Source organism: Gavialis gangeticus, unplaced genomic scaffold, assembly GCF_001723915.1.
Source record: "Gavialis gangeticus isolate Ggan-Ray unplaced genomic scaffold, GavGan_comp1, whole genome shotgun sequence".
Classification (NCBI taxonomy): domain Eukaryota; kingdom Metazoa; phylum Chordata; order Crocodylia; family Gavialidae; genus Gavialis; species Gavialis gangeticus.
Window position 1 is genome coordinate 55,361,712 of NW_017729022.1, and position 14,307 is coordinate 55,376,018.

A 14,307-nucleotide genomic window follows, 5' to 3' on the forward strand; every position below is an offset into this window, starting at 1 on the left:
TGCTGATGAAGATGTTGAACAGTGCAGGCCCAAGGACCGAGCCCTGAGGGACCCCACCACCCACATCCCTCCAGGTTGAAAATGACTCGTCCACCACCACTCTCTGGGTGCAGCCCTCCAGCCAGTTAGCGACTCATTTGATTGTGTAGGTGTTGATGCCACAGTCCCCTAGTCTTTTTTTTCCCTTTCTATTTTATTGAGGTGAATTAATTTGGGAGGAGGGGATAGAGTGCTTTTTTGTTACTATTATGTAGATGCGGTCATATCACTATAACTATAATCCTGTTTTTTGGATTACCTATAAGATTTCATAACCTCCTTGTATTTTAGAAAGAATTAAAATTATAAAACTTTGTTTGTAAATCACCTTTAAAGCTCATTTAATAGAGTAGTAGCAAGGTGACTCATAATGGTCTGATTTTCTTGAAGGAAAGATGCAGAGGCTCAGATTACTGTTTCAATCCCTGCTGCAGATTTTAATGTAATCCAGAAATTTATTAGGTTAAATTAAAAACCTTTAGTGAAAGATGATTTGGCCATAATTTGTATAGTGCTTCTAAAACTGCAGATTTCAAGGACTTTTTTTTTTTATAATCTCCAGAATTTTGTCATCACTGATTATCATACTGTTAATAAACAAACTCAGGTTTCCTAATACTCCTGTTATCAAAGCAAAAACAAATCATAATGATTCTCTGTCCACATTTTCTACAAGGCCTGCCATTTCTTACTACTATCTTGCCTCTCTTTGACCTATACTTTGCTTCATGGTCTATCCTAAGAAAAAGTAGTATACAGTAAGCACAGTAGCTCTAATACTAGTAACGAACATATAAAGGCATCTTGGGATGAACATAAGCAATATGGTCTTATAAACAATAGCATTCCATAGTACAAACAGTTATATTTCCATCTTCTATAAGTAGTCTTTGAAGAAGAAGATTCAAAATCTGTGCAGTGTTAAATGACCAAGTGAGGTGTAACTTTATGACAAAAGCTAATACTTTTCTCCATGAACATTGTTGTTCATATAGTCCACTAATGATGTAGAAACATCATCAAACAAATCTGTCCTTCATAGCAGCAACTATTAAGTTTCTGATTGTCACAAGTTATGTATTTTAATACGTGTGTGTGTGTGTGTGTGTGTGTGTGTGTGTGTGTGTATCTTTTTCTCATTTACATTGCATACATTTAAAGTATAGCAAAATATTTTCAAATGCATAGTGCTACAAGCAGAATTCTAAATAGGAAAGGAACTAAATAGTTAGGCAAAAATGTTAATTTCAAGCTTGTAAGAGAGTGTAAAAACATTACAAAATAAAATTCAGGCTACAAAAGTTTAGTGTCCTTTAAAATCTTTCTTTGTGATCTTTTATATTATTCTGTTGTCTTCTCAGTAACATTAACAATTCCCTACTTTCGCTACTTGAAAAGTAATAAAATACTATATATGAGTCTCATGAATTATTTTTACTATTTTCTTTCTTACAGATTGATAAAATAATAAGTTCCATAGATGCTGGAATTAACACTGGGCTAGAAGAAATGAATGATCATATTGCAAGTAAGAGACAACTTTTATTTTCCTTTATAAAAATTATTATTTAAGGTTTTGATACTATGTAGGAAAATCAGTCCTAGAATTTTGCTAAGTAGCTTAATATGTTGAAATCATGTTATGCATTTTAACACTCACTGCTGGATGCAATTTAGTTTACCTTTGCAAATAGTATATATTAGTTATTTTTTAAAAATTGCTATATTAAACCATTAATGTTTTCTTGTAACCTTAGCAAAGAAAAAGTTCTGCAAATATCTCTGTAATAAAACTTTAACTATAACAGGGAAATTGGTCAAAACTCTGCTGCTTTTGTGGTAACTTAAACACATACAGACAATAGCCAGCAACAGTTTTAAGCATCATGTTATTCAACCCTGCTTGAAGCAACTCTTTGACACAGTTCTAAAAATGGTGTTGACAGCCAAGCTAAGTACAGACAGCAAAAAGCCTGAGGCTGAATCAATTCAGTCTTTGCAGGTTAGTTTAAAATGTAGAGATTAAAATGAGAAACAACTGGACAGAAATGCAGCCATACCTGTAGCGGTTCTGGCCAGAAGCCAGGGGGCACTAGATCATGGCTCTTTAGCACATAGCCAGCATGAGCTGTATGTTTGCTTCCTCTTCCTGCTGCCCCTGAGGTCTCTGGGATTCAGAGTCTACAATTACAGCAGCAGGACTCTGTAGGTGTTGCTCATCACTTCCTCTTCCTGCTTCCAGGTGTCTCTGAAATTTGTAGTCCACAGTTGCAGCCAGCAGTAAGTTTTTGCCAGGGCAGAGCAGGGTTGCTCTGTATTTGGGGGAAGGGGGATTTAACCCCCCCCCACACACTTCCTGACCCCAGGACACCAGCTGGGGTTTGGCAGTTCCTGGGCTGGAAAGCATGCTGGGATGCTGGGGGACTGTGATTTAACTTGAACCAGGAAGGGGTCTGGGACAGAAGTTTCATAAAACAGTTTGATCCAAATCAGTTCAGTCTGATACTACATTCTACCAGGTTTATCTTAAATCAATTTCAGTCATTTTGAAACTAGTTTCTGTGCACTGAACTTCTGTTCTATTACAGGTTTAAACCAGTTTCTGATGACTTAAACCAGTTTATGTGTAACTTCTGTCCCTTGCCCCTGTTACTGGTCTAAGCAATGCTATGAATTTTTTTCAGTTTTTCCCTAGTATATTCCCTAATATATAAAATGGACAGATCTAAATCGTAGCTGGCTTGTTGGTATGTTAGTGTACAACTATGCTGCTGAACTAAGAGATCAGAATTTAGAAAAAAATGTTACTGTATCATTTGTGAGGGAGGGGAAGAAATAATGTTGCACAGTTGAGTATTTTTATCTTTATAACAGGACATGGAGCCACATCACGGTTTGAAAATTCCCATTAATTCTTCTGTAGTATAACACTATGCATGGGGTAGGAATTTTACATCCTGTAATTTAAGTAAAATAAAAATATATAAAAGCTAGTTATTTCAAGGATTGAATCTGGTGCCTACATTGTAGGAGGTTATTCATCTTATCTACTAGACATAAATAAATTAGGCTATTTTTACTCAGAAAAAAAAGGAAATCTAAGAAATACAATGTGAAATGACAGACTTGAATGCAAATATAGTTACAAGTAAGTACAGGACACATGCAGATTTGCTTCTAGAAGAAAGGAAGGAGAAACATGGTGAAAAATGCCAGGCATCTTGTGCTGCCTAAGTTTTTTCTGTTCCTGAAATTAATAATGCTGTTAAGGGGAACTGTGGGTAGAGAAACTGTAGATTGCAAGGTGGCTTTTTCTTAAATCACAGTGTGGCTTTGTTTGTCACGATGTTGATGCATATTTTTATATTATGGCAGAAATCTTAGTCAAAACCAGGCCTAAAAGAAAAGGATAATGGCTATAGAAGAGAGGATAATAAAAATAAAACTAATAGGTACAGAGAGCTTCATAGATTAATCCGTGTACAAATACTATCCTCTTTCTTCTTTGGAAGAGTCATTATTTTTCCTCTGAATTGTTAAGATGTATCACATAAGTCTCCTAACAGCTCTTGTCATAGAGTACATGTGCTTTCTGTCTCATCTGTGACTTCTACTATTCTGTACATTTTTTTCTTGGCACTCAAACATGACATTTGGTTTTCCAGGTCTTTCAATTGGTTAGTGTTCTATTCTTTTTTTTCACTCTCCTTTTGCAAAACAGCTCCTTGTGAATCTCAATTTTTTTCTTCCGATTCACCTAACTTTGTTTTTTTACCACTTTGTCATTCCTTGTCAGTGGATATCTATCCTTTGATGTTTTGCTATCAGAAAAATCAGAAATCTACAAATAGAGCAAAGCTACATTTTTAACTCTGATCTTTAATGCATACAAATACCACGTTAAAGAAGCATCTCTCTAATGGAGCTGACTATAGGTAGCATCGTAATTATATTTTTCACTTTTCATTCTTATATACCCTGTTGCAACAAACTATAGCCCAGGCAGTAAATGAAGGAAAACCCATGATGATTACCAAAGACCCTGAGTCTTATAGTAATACATCAAACTGTGACCTGGTAGTAAATTCTGGAAAATGAACTAGGACCTATCATGCCTTGATTGAATTCCACAATAGATTACATCAGGGGATGCCCTTTCCTGTAAGAAACATACCTTGAAAAGTCTTTAGGTATATAGTTACACTTTAAAATAGGCAAAAAAAAATTCTGAGACTTCTTTGCATCTTCAATAATGGTCCTTTTTTGTGCTGTATTCAAGAAATAATATAAAGTAAAAAAAAATCCTAAGAAAATGACCACCTTGCCTTCATGTTTCTAAGGCAGGGAGGAAAAAAATTGCAGAGTAATCCTGTATATCTAAAATCATTCATAAAATGGGCAAATTCTCATTGTGGAATTAAACAATTCTTACTGTATACAGGAAACCCTCGCTATTCGTGGGTTCGGCATTCGCTGTTTCAAAAATTCACGAATGCTGAACCTGCATTTTAAATACATTTTATGCACTTACAGGAGCTCCTTGTGAACTCTGCGTTTGCTGCCCCTGGGCTCCCGCCACCGCTGCTGGCCTTCTGCCACCACTGCTGGCCTCCTACCACCAATGCTCAGCTCCTGCTGCCACTGCTGGGCTCCCACCAGAGCTGTGTCCCCATCCCCCACCAGCTGCCAGGGGCACTGCATTCATGAACGTAGACTGCACTTATGAACATAGTGCCTTATTCATGGATTTTGCCATTCACGGGGGGTATGAGAACGTATCCCCTGCGAATGGTGAGGGTCACCTATACTTTAACATTCTGAATTATTTTCTATAGGCAGCTGATATAATTCTGTATCTACTTCCTGTAATGAAAAAAGTTTTATTATTATTATTATTATTCTTTTTAGTACTGTAGAATCAATACAGCTAAGAGACTAAGATGAATACTACTCCTTTTGGGGCCTAATTGAGAATTCTTCCTTTAATTTCCATCTTTTAAAATTGTCTGTAAATCCACTGAAGAGTGCATAAAATTAATTAGGCATGTCAGTTGAAGACACTTGAGTTGCAAATACAAAGGAAGACTAGAACTTAAACTGGTAAAGTTTGTTAATGCCTGGTGGTAAGTTAGAAAGAATTCAGCTTCAATTTCTGGTTGAGTTTTAAACACTGACAACAATTTAAAAAAATACTAAGGTAATTTTATCAGAACTTCTTGGGGAAAAAAAGAAACACAGACTCCTTACTTCATACACCATTGTTATATTCCTTGTTAAGGATGGAACTGTACTTTGTGAGTACACTTACTCTAGGAAGAAAGGTGTGCTCATATTTTAGAATCCCAGAAGAATAGGGCTGGAAGAGATCTCAGGGAGTCATCTAATCTAGCTCTCTGTTTAAGGCAGGGTCATCCTAGACAAGTGGTTGTCTAAGTTGCTCTTAAAAACTTTCACCACCTCCCTGAGTAGCCTGTTCTAGTGCTTAACCACTGGAAAGTGAGAGAGCTTTTCCTAATATCTAAGCTAAATTTCCCATCTTGCAATTTAACATCATTACTCTTTGCAAAAAAGTCTATTACCATTCTCTTCATAACCACCGTTCCGATATTTGAAGACTGTTAATACATCTTCCCTTGGTCTTCTCTAATCTAACCCCAGTTCTTCCAACTTTTTTGTCATGTTTCCTAGACTTCTAATCATTTTGTTACTCCCTGATTGACTCTTCCCAATTTATCCATGTCTATCTTGAAGTCCATTGCCCAGAACAGAACACCAGGTAAAATCATACCAGGTGCCAAGTACAGTTTCTCTTGCCTTGCAAATGACATTCTTGTTAATGCAGCCCAGCATGCTATTGCTTTGTGTTGGTTTTTTTTTCATTTTAATTAAGGCAGTGTGGTATTGCCAATTTTGTAAAACAAAAGTATACTGTTGGTTCGTTCAGCTTTTGATACTTATCCTGTCCACTGTGAACACAGACAAGAATTGATCATTATTCTCTTTATATCAACCCTTTTTTGCTTTTGAAAACTATTGCCAAATTTCAGTCTTCTCTTCTTTAGAGTAAATAATTCTAATTATTTCATCCTTTCCACATGTCTACTTTTCTAAGCTTTTATTCAGTTTTCTTGCTCTTCTCTGCGCTTTCCTATTTGTTCACAGCTGTCAAAATGCATTGCCTAGAACTGACCACAATAGTCAAGTGATGCTTTAAATGACTAACACTTTGGAGGATATTATTAGGATTCAGAATAACTTTGTTAAACTGGAAAACGGTGCAAAATTAATTGAATGAAATTCAGTAACTATGAGTGCAAAGCCCTGTACTTAGAATAGAACAATCCCATGCACAAGTATGCACCATAGAATGATTTACTAGGATGCAGCAGGTCAGAAGAAGACCTGAGATTTATAGTGATTTCTATATAATAGACAAGACAACAAGCAGTAGGCTTAAATTGCAACAAACAGTGGCAATGCATAGGTGATGCATGGGGGTGCACGTGCACCCCCTGACAGGCAGCGCTTCCTGCTTAGGCGATGGGCGGGGGGGCAGGTGGGAGCGCCAGTGCTCACCCCGTGAGCACCAGCCAGGGAGTGGGGGCACCAAGTGAAGCACTGCTAGTACATCTGGGAGCGTCACTGGCACTTCCTGGTCAGCAAGATCGACTGCAGGGGAACACTCCCCACCCCTCCATTCAACACGATCAGTTGCGGGGGACCCCCCTCCCTGTCCCCGGTCACTGACTGGCCACTGGGGGGGGGGCACATGCCCCCTCTGACTCAGGTGGCACCAGTCGCCCATGGCAACAAGAGAGATTTAGGTTAGATATTAGGAAGAACGTCTTAAATATCTAAGTCAATGATCACTGTAACAGTTACCTAAAGAGTAATTGGAGTCATTGGAAGTTTTTAATTGCAGGTTGGACAAATATTTGTTGTGGATAGTTTTAATAGTGATATTCCTTCCTTAAGCAGGAGACTGGACTAGTGACCCCTTGGCTGTGTATAGACATTTGTGGAGGTTAGAGTGAGTTAAAAATAGCCACCCTAACTGAGGTACGTCAGGATGGGTGGGCTAGTGGAGGAAAGAATTGTGGGATCAGGGGGGCAAGTGTGGCTCATGGGGAGGAGTAGGGGGCAGGCAGGTCCACAGGAGAATGGGGGAGAGGGGAGAACAGGGTCTGCAGAGAGGATCAGATGATTGTGGGGACAAGGCAGGATCCACAGGGGGTTGGTGGGGTCTGCGAATGTTTGGCAAGATCAGGGGTACTTGCAGGATCTGTGGGGAGGCTTAGAGGGATGGGGGGGTTCTCACTCCTGCCCCTCATGACCTGGGGCTCTTTTTAGCCCCTCAACCCACCCAGATGAACAACCTCACCCCAGCCGACCTACCTCCCAGCCCTCCTATGCCTCCCCTCACTGGGACTTACTTCCTCAGCTCCTAGCATTGGCAAACACTGATAAAAATGGCACTGGGAGTGGCTTGTGGGACTGGGGTTTGGTGGGCTGGGGGTGGGGGCTGCTGGCTGGTCCATATGGAGGGAGTTGTTCATCTGGGGATGAGGTGGCAGGGGAGGGGGGACAGAACTAAAAATTGCCTGGTGCCAAGGGGACAGGTAGGAAGAGTGTAGCCCTGGTCCTGCGGCCAGCAGCTGGGCTTTCCCACCTGTGGGCCTATGTTGGAGACTGTATGGAAGTTTAAGACTGATTTAACTGTCTAAAAGTGGCCAACTTGATCTAAGTTAGCCTACCTCAGATGTAGTGTTAACTTAGATTGGGTCAGCCATTTTTAGACTGATCTAACCTTCCTGGAACTTCTCTACAGTTTGCACTTAGATGCAACTAACAAAGGATCTAAGTGTAAGGTCTGCATGTGGGTGAACTAAGTTAGATTGGGTGACCATTTTAACATGCTCTAACCTCCCCCTGACCTCCCTGAAAGCCTGTATGCAGCCATAAGGTCCCTTTCAGGTCTCTTATTATTTCATGAGTTATACCAGTAGCATACCCAGCTACCAAATCAGGGGATGTACAAATAGAGAAGCAAACAACTTTGAATTCCTTCTTTCTTTCCCATGCCCCATACTGAGCACAGCTCAGCCAAAGATGAAAATCAAGTCTAAATTTATAAAGGAAAGAGTATGTAATGTTCTATATACTTTCATTTTAAAATGAGTCACCAACTTCTTGTATTTATCAAGTTGAGAAATGGTGATTAATTGTATTTAATGGTATGTGTAGGATAGTTAGAGAGAGAGAGAGAGACTGAAAAAGTCAATTAATATTTAGAATTCACTGTATAACTCAGAAATATTTCATGACCATCAGGTCATTTGTTTGAAACCAGTTGAATTATTAAGCATTATTTTAAGGAACATCAAATAATGTCTTGTCTAACTATCTCAGTTAATAAATATTAAAAAGTCAATGTCAAAGATGAAATGGTATGTGAAATGGCACACTGCATCTTCATTTATATTCATTTTAAGTTTATTTCATGCTATGCCATAGTATCTTCAGCATAATATGGAAGTGAAGACAGCAATAAATGAAATTTACACATTTATACCTGTCCTAAAAACATGAACATTCAATTCATATTGCATAGTGTCTAAATTTAAGGGAATGATATTTTTGTGGATGAAATGTGTCTTGCATTGATAAAAGAATAGTGAAATACATGTATGTGTATATTTAGACTGTGATAACTATTAGGATAACATGAGTTGACTGCAACCAATCTAAAGTTGGAATGTAGTCATCTGAACAGCTGGGGTTTTTTCCTGGCAGATTAGATACATAGATTTGATTAGCAATATACATTCTACAAAGTATTTAGAAAAGCTAGTAAGCTTAAATATCAGCCATATGCACTTCCCAGTAAGAAATAAATAAATAAAGTTCAATTTAACATTTTCTTTTACCTAATTTATAAACACATTTTTCCTCATAACATTTTTCTTTCAAGGAATATAGAAATGTGTTTCTAGATAAGTGAAAGACATTTGCAAGAGCCACAAATGTAGAATACGTTTGAGATCTTGGTGGTATTTTCATATTTAACTAAACTGTGATTCTTCTTTAAGTGCTTTCGCATATATGTACTCCAATATTGATGTCCCTGCACCCAGTTGGATGGAAATTTTTGGCTAGAAGTATCTATTGGGGCCTTGTTTGTGTCATTTTTCAAGAGCAGGAAACCACAACCAGTATTTTTGCACTCTCCATGCATTGTCTGATTCTCTATGTACACTGTGTAGTCTTTTCTTTGTGTGTAAATCAGTGATTCTCAAAACAGAGTATTGAGGCACCTCAGTTGACTTCAGATCCTTTTGGTGGTACCATGCAGTGTTAGCACTGTTAAGTGTGCAAACATGATTTAAAAAAATAAACACAGGATTTAAAATAGGAATTTATGGTGCCAGAAACCTGTTGTGGTCTTCCTGAGTTCTTTGCAACAGAATTATTCTACCATTTTTTTGTTGTCAAAAAATGAGTAAAAAATAAGAGCTGACATTTTCCAAGGGATGACTTGAGCCTAAAAATGTTGAGAACCACTGGTGTAAATAGTTAAAAATAGTTAGATACGGTGTGAATAGTTAATGACTTACAATATTTAGGCTAGGGGCAGACATTTGAAAAGCTGGAGCCTGAATTGGTTCAATCTTTGCAGGTTAGTCCACTTGGGGCAAGGGGAGCTTCCTTCAGCTCAGCCTCTTCAGCCCAGCTCAGGTTGAAGTGACTGGGCTAAAGGAAGCTCCCCCTGCCCCAAGCAGGGCTGTGCAGTGTGACAGGAGCAGGAGCCACAACTGGAGGGGAGGGGGAGAAAACAGCCCTGCCAGACCTAGTGGCTTCTTCCCAGTGCACAGAGCTCCAACTGTAGCCCCCAAATACCTTCCACCCAGATGCCTTCTGCCTTCCAAGGTGTCTGGGAGGTGGACCCAGAGCTCCACGTGCTTCTGAAGCTTCTGCCCCCCACGCCACCAAGTGGTGTGGCATGGCTGCAACAGCAGCAGCTGGAAGCGAGGGGGGTAGAACAGCCCCCCTGGCCCTGGCCAGCCTGCAGCTGGTTGTGCACTTGCAACCCTGGGTGCTGCACAGGACAGGCAGTGTAGTGGCAGCTGAGGGGCTTGGGGCCCACTGGCGCCTCCTAGCTAGCCCAGGAAGCCCACTCCCCAGCCACCCCTCACCTGCGCTGCAAAGCCGAGCTGTCATGCAGCCACAGCAGGCTGGGGAGGGCCCTGCCCTGATGGGCCAGCCCCATGGGGCCCTTTCCAGGCATCTAGGGCTCCATGACAGCCCCACCTGGCTTGGTCACAGTGAGCCATGCAGCCCCTGTGGCTGTAGCCTGAGCTGCAGTCCACTGGGAAGGACCTGGCCCTGGTGGCCTAGCCTAGGCTGGCCCCTTTGCCTACACCCTCAGCAGCACTCACAGGCCAGCTTGACTCAGTCCTGCAGCCCCAGCCACTGGAAAAACAGGTGGATAGTGGGAGCCATTCCCGTTGACTCTGGCTATGCTCCCTCTCCTGTTACTGGAGTGGGGAGGGTAGCGGCGGGAATGATTGAGAGGGTCTGCAGTCCCCTTGTAGGGGAGGTGGGGAAATAAACCTCCTCCCTGCTCCCGTTGCTTTAGGGGGTCATGTGTCTGGCCATGCTCCAGCCCCTGATTGAGCTAGAGAGCAGAGGGACAGGACGAGCCCTGGTCTCTGGAGCAGAGAGTACAGCCCTTCCCAGGGCTGCAAAGCATATGGGGGCATGTGTAGATGGAACAGGAGCCCTAAATTGAAGTGGTGGGTTTTAAAATACACTGCTTTAATTTAGGGCTGATTAAACCCCTGTGTCATGCACACACCCCACTGACTTACTTGCCTGTCCAGCAGGGAGGGGAGGGTGAGCTGCTGGTGGGCAGAGCAGTCCCTGGGCTGTGGGGGGGCTGGTGCTTCCCTCCGCGGTAGTGGTGGTGGCCCCCACCTGCAGGCACCCAGTTTGGGTGGTCCCAGGGGGCACCGCAGCTGCAGAGGGAAGCACCAGGCTTCCATACAGCTCAGGCAGGCAGGCTCCGGTGTGGGGGGAGGGGGGTGAGATCAGGACAGAGCTGCATGGAGCCCAGTGCTTCGCTCCACAGCTGCAGCAAACTAAAACTCCTTCAAGGAGTTTTAGTTTGCTGCGCCCCAAGTCATGTAAGGTGCATTACGCCACCAAATTTCCTGCAGCGGCTGGAATTAATGCACAATACACCACAGGTGTGCAAACACCAACACCATTAAAGTGGTGCAAAACCATTTAGCTCGCTTTAAAGTGTCTTGCACACAATCCTCTCATTTCATCTACACATGGCCTGGGATGCTGGGAGACTCGGATTTAACTTAAGCCAGGAAGGGGTCTGGGACAGAAGTTCCGTAAACCAGTTTGACCCAAATCAGTTAAGTCTGATACTACATTCAGCCAGGTTTATCTTAAACCAGTTTCATCCATTTTGAAACGTGTTTATCTGCACTGAATGTCTGTTCTGGTACAGGTTTAAACGAGTTTCTGATCACTTAAGCCAGTTTATGTGTAACTTCTGTTCCTAGCCTTAGTTTTTAGTTTCATAAAGTGTTTTCTTTCTTCCCTTTTTTGAAGAAGCTGCTTGTATGTTTGCATGTGAGATGCTTCAAGTACCATATTCAGTGACTGTTTGAGACTTAGTATCCTGCAGTGCCTTTAAAAGATGGACATTCCAGATGAACATACCAGTGTGTCTGAGAGAGAGAGCGATGCATATGACAAAGATATGTCTTGCCTACAAATCACTTTTCAAGGGAACCAAAAGAGAAGGAATAATATGCAAAAAAATTATTTTGGAAATATTTCTGTATTTTTACTCGAACCCTGAATCCTAGAAGTAGAAAGTTCCAAGAACACATCATGCAAAAATGTTACTGCCTCACATTTTCCTGGGAATGAGGTTCCTGTTTTGAAAGACTTGTCCTCTTTGTCTAGGGTTATTGAACAAAGAAAGAACATAGATCAGGATCCTTCTAGATGTTCAGATAAAGGTGTGATGGATCTGACATGCAATTGCCAGAATTGCACCTCCCACCATGCCACATGTGCATGACAGAAGGTATGATTGTGGGATCCAACAGCAGATGGGATTCACAGCCATGGCAGCACCGCACAGCTGCTGGGACCAAGAATCCCCACAGCTGGTAGGATTCTGTGTTCCAGGAGCACTCCATGGACATGGGGCAATGTCAAGGCTGAGAGCCCCTTCAGCTAATAGATTCCTAGCCACTGGGGGAGACCCTGCTGGATAGCAACCAACTATAAAGTATATGCACAGTTTTCCAGCTCTAACTTAATAGCTGCTTGGACCTTTTTATTCTGTGATAATTTTCATGTGTAGTTGGTCTAAATTAATTGCACAATTACCCGTGTAATTACTTGATATATTAACATATAGAGGGAGCCTCTGGCTCACAGAAAGAAGAAATAATGATCTTCCTAACTGGGACCTCTTTTTCTAAAAGCCGTAAATCCTGTTGAGTTTTAGAACTTGAGGGGAGATCAAAATAAAATGTTCCATTAGCACCCATTTAGATATTGGTCACTGTACATCAGGACTCACTTTTGTGGTTCCATATAAATTACCCCATAGTGACCCCTCAGTACATAGGTGTCCAGTGTTGCCTACCTCCATACTTAAACCCTTCGCTTATGTTTGACACCAATATATGTGGTAATAAAATTCAATTTGGAGGCAAAAGACCTAATAGTCACCTTGTGACTGGACCTCTAGTACTAGCTGTGGCAAAGGCCACTCTGCTAGTATTATCAATTGCCCATTATATGAAACCTTAATATGACTTTATTCCAGCTATACCTGCTGAAAACTCTGGCTTTTGTTAATGTGTTCCTAGATGTTAATGATTGACACACAACTCCTGATTTCCAGGATTCTTCTTTTCATATTGTAATTCATCCAGCCCACAGAAAGCTATCTGCACTGTCAAGGGAGCAGTCGCCTTTATACCAAATGCCAAACACTCTGTATAGCAAAGAATCCTAGTGTTCCCATATTTATACAACTGGTTCTTTCATGGAAAAAATAATCAAGCAGTAGACTGTAATTTATTTTACCTAAATGGAAATGAAAGTACTGTATTTACTCAAATATAAGATGACTGAATATCAGACCCCCCCAATAATTAGACCCTGTATAGGGAAAACTTATAGATTTGTTAAGATTTTCCAGGTATAGAATCTAATTATTGAAGGGTTGCCTTGAATTTGTCCCCCTCCTACTGCTACAGCAGGGAAAATTAAATCTGGGTGGTCAGGTGACTTACTTGCCTCTGCCCCACCAACTTCTTCCCCCTGCAGCCCCTTTCTAGCCCCCCCCCTTACTATCAGACCCTGCTCTCCCTGAGCACATGGAACTGAGGGGCAAAATTGAAAACAGACTTTGAAAATCACATGCCTGTAGAAACTTGCATTTAGGCAAATTATTAGAAGTACATATAGACTTAGTTCATCTGGAATTGATGCAGGTTACCTTTTTTCAAATTGCTGCAAGTTTTAACTCGGGTATGCCATAAACACACCTTTAAGCAGCAATTTTTTACCTATTTATATATAGTATTGTGACAGGAGGCAGTCCCAGGGCTGTTCCTAATAGCAGCCCACCCACCTGTCACGTGGGCAGACTGCCCTTGTCTCACCTGCCATATCTTTGATAGAATGAATAAGTTAGTTCTAAGGCAGGAGGCATTTACGCCCTAACACCCAGGGTGTACTGCAGTACTGCAGCCTCCCGTTATCATGTCCCAAGTCTCATAGATGTTATATTACTCTCTGTCACTTCTGAGTGCCTCTGGTGCTAGGGTTTCCTGTGCCCCTGTAGCTGCATCCCATGGGAGCCTCCCTCTGTGCCTCACTGAGCTCTACCCAGATTGGATGCCTCTTTCTCCAGGCACTAATGAGGCCTCCAAGTCTCCCCTTATAGCATCATCCCTGTCCTCCGGTATAAACATAAACACAAGCATATGCCCCCAGGCTATAACTTAAACATTATCACTGACAACATCACTATGCCCCTTTAAGGGGCAAACTTCCACCCTTAGGACAAAATGCTCCCTAGCCTACATACCTAGGAGGTTCCTAAACTCTTGTAGCACTTTAGTAGCAAAGCAGGCAGCACCACGTCTCGGGTAGCTTCCTCACGCAGGAGCTCCTTCCCGGGCAGTTGCTAGAGAGAATGTGTCCCTGCCAGCTACAGCCCTG

The 14,307-nt window shown here is 41.5% G+C and overlaps 1 protein-coding gene across 8 annotated transcripts in view; it reads left to right on the forward strand.

Moving 5' to 3' along the window:
• The window catches only part of ANKS1B (ankyrin repeat and sterile alpha motif domain containing 1B), a 1,095,863-nt gene that overhangs the window by 616,947 nt on the left and 464,609 nt on the right, over nucleotides 1–14,307 (forward strand). For all 8 annotated transcript variants that reach the window (XM_019515011.1, XM_019515009.1, XM_019515010.1 and 5 more), the window contains one exon: nucleotides 1,495–1,567. In XM_019515011.1, coding sequence (XP_019370556.1) covers nucleotides 1,495–1,567 — 73 coding nt within the window. The remainder of the gene's footprint in view (nucleotides 1–1,494; nucleotides 1,568–14,307) is intronic.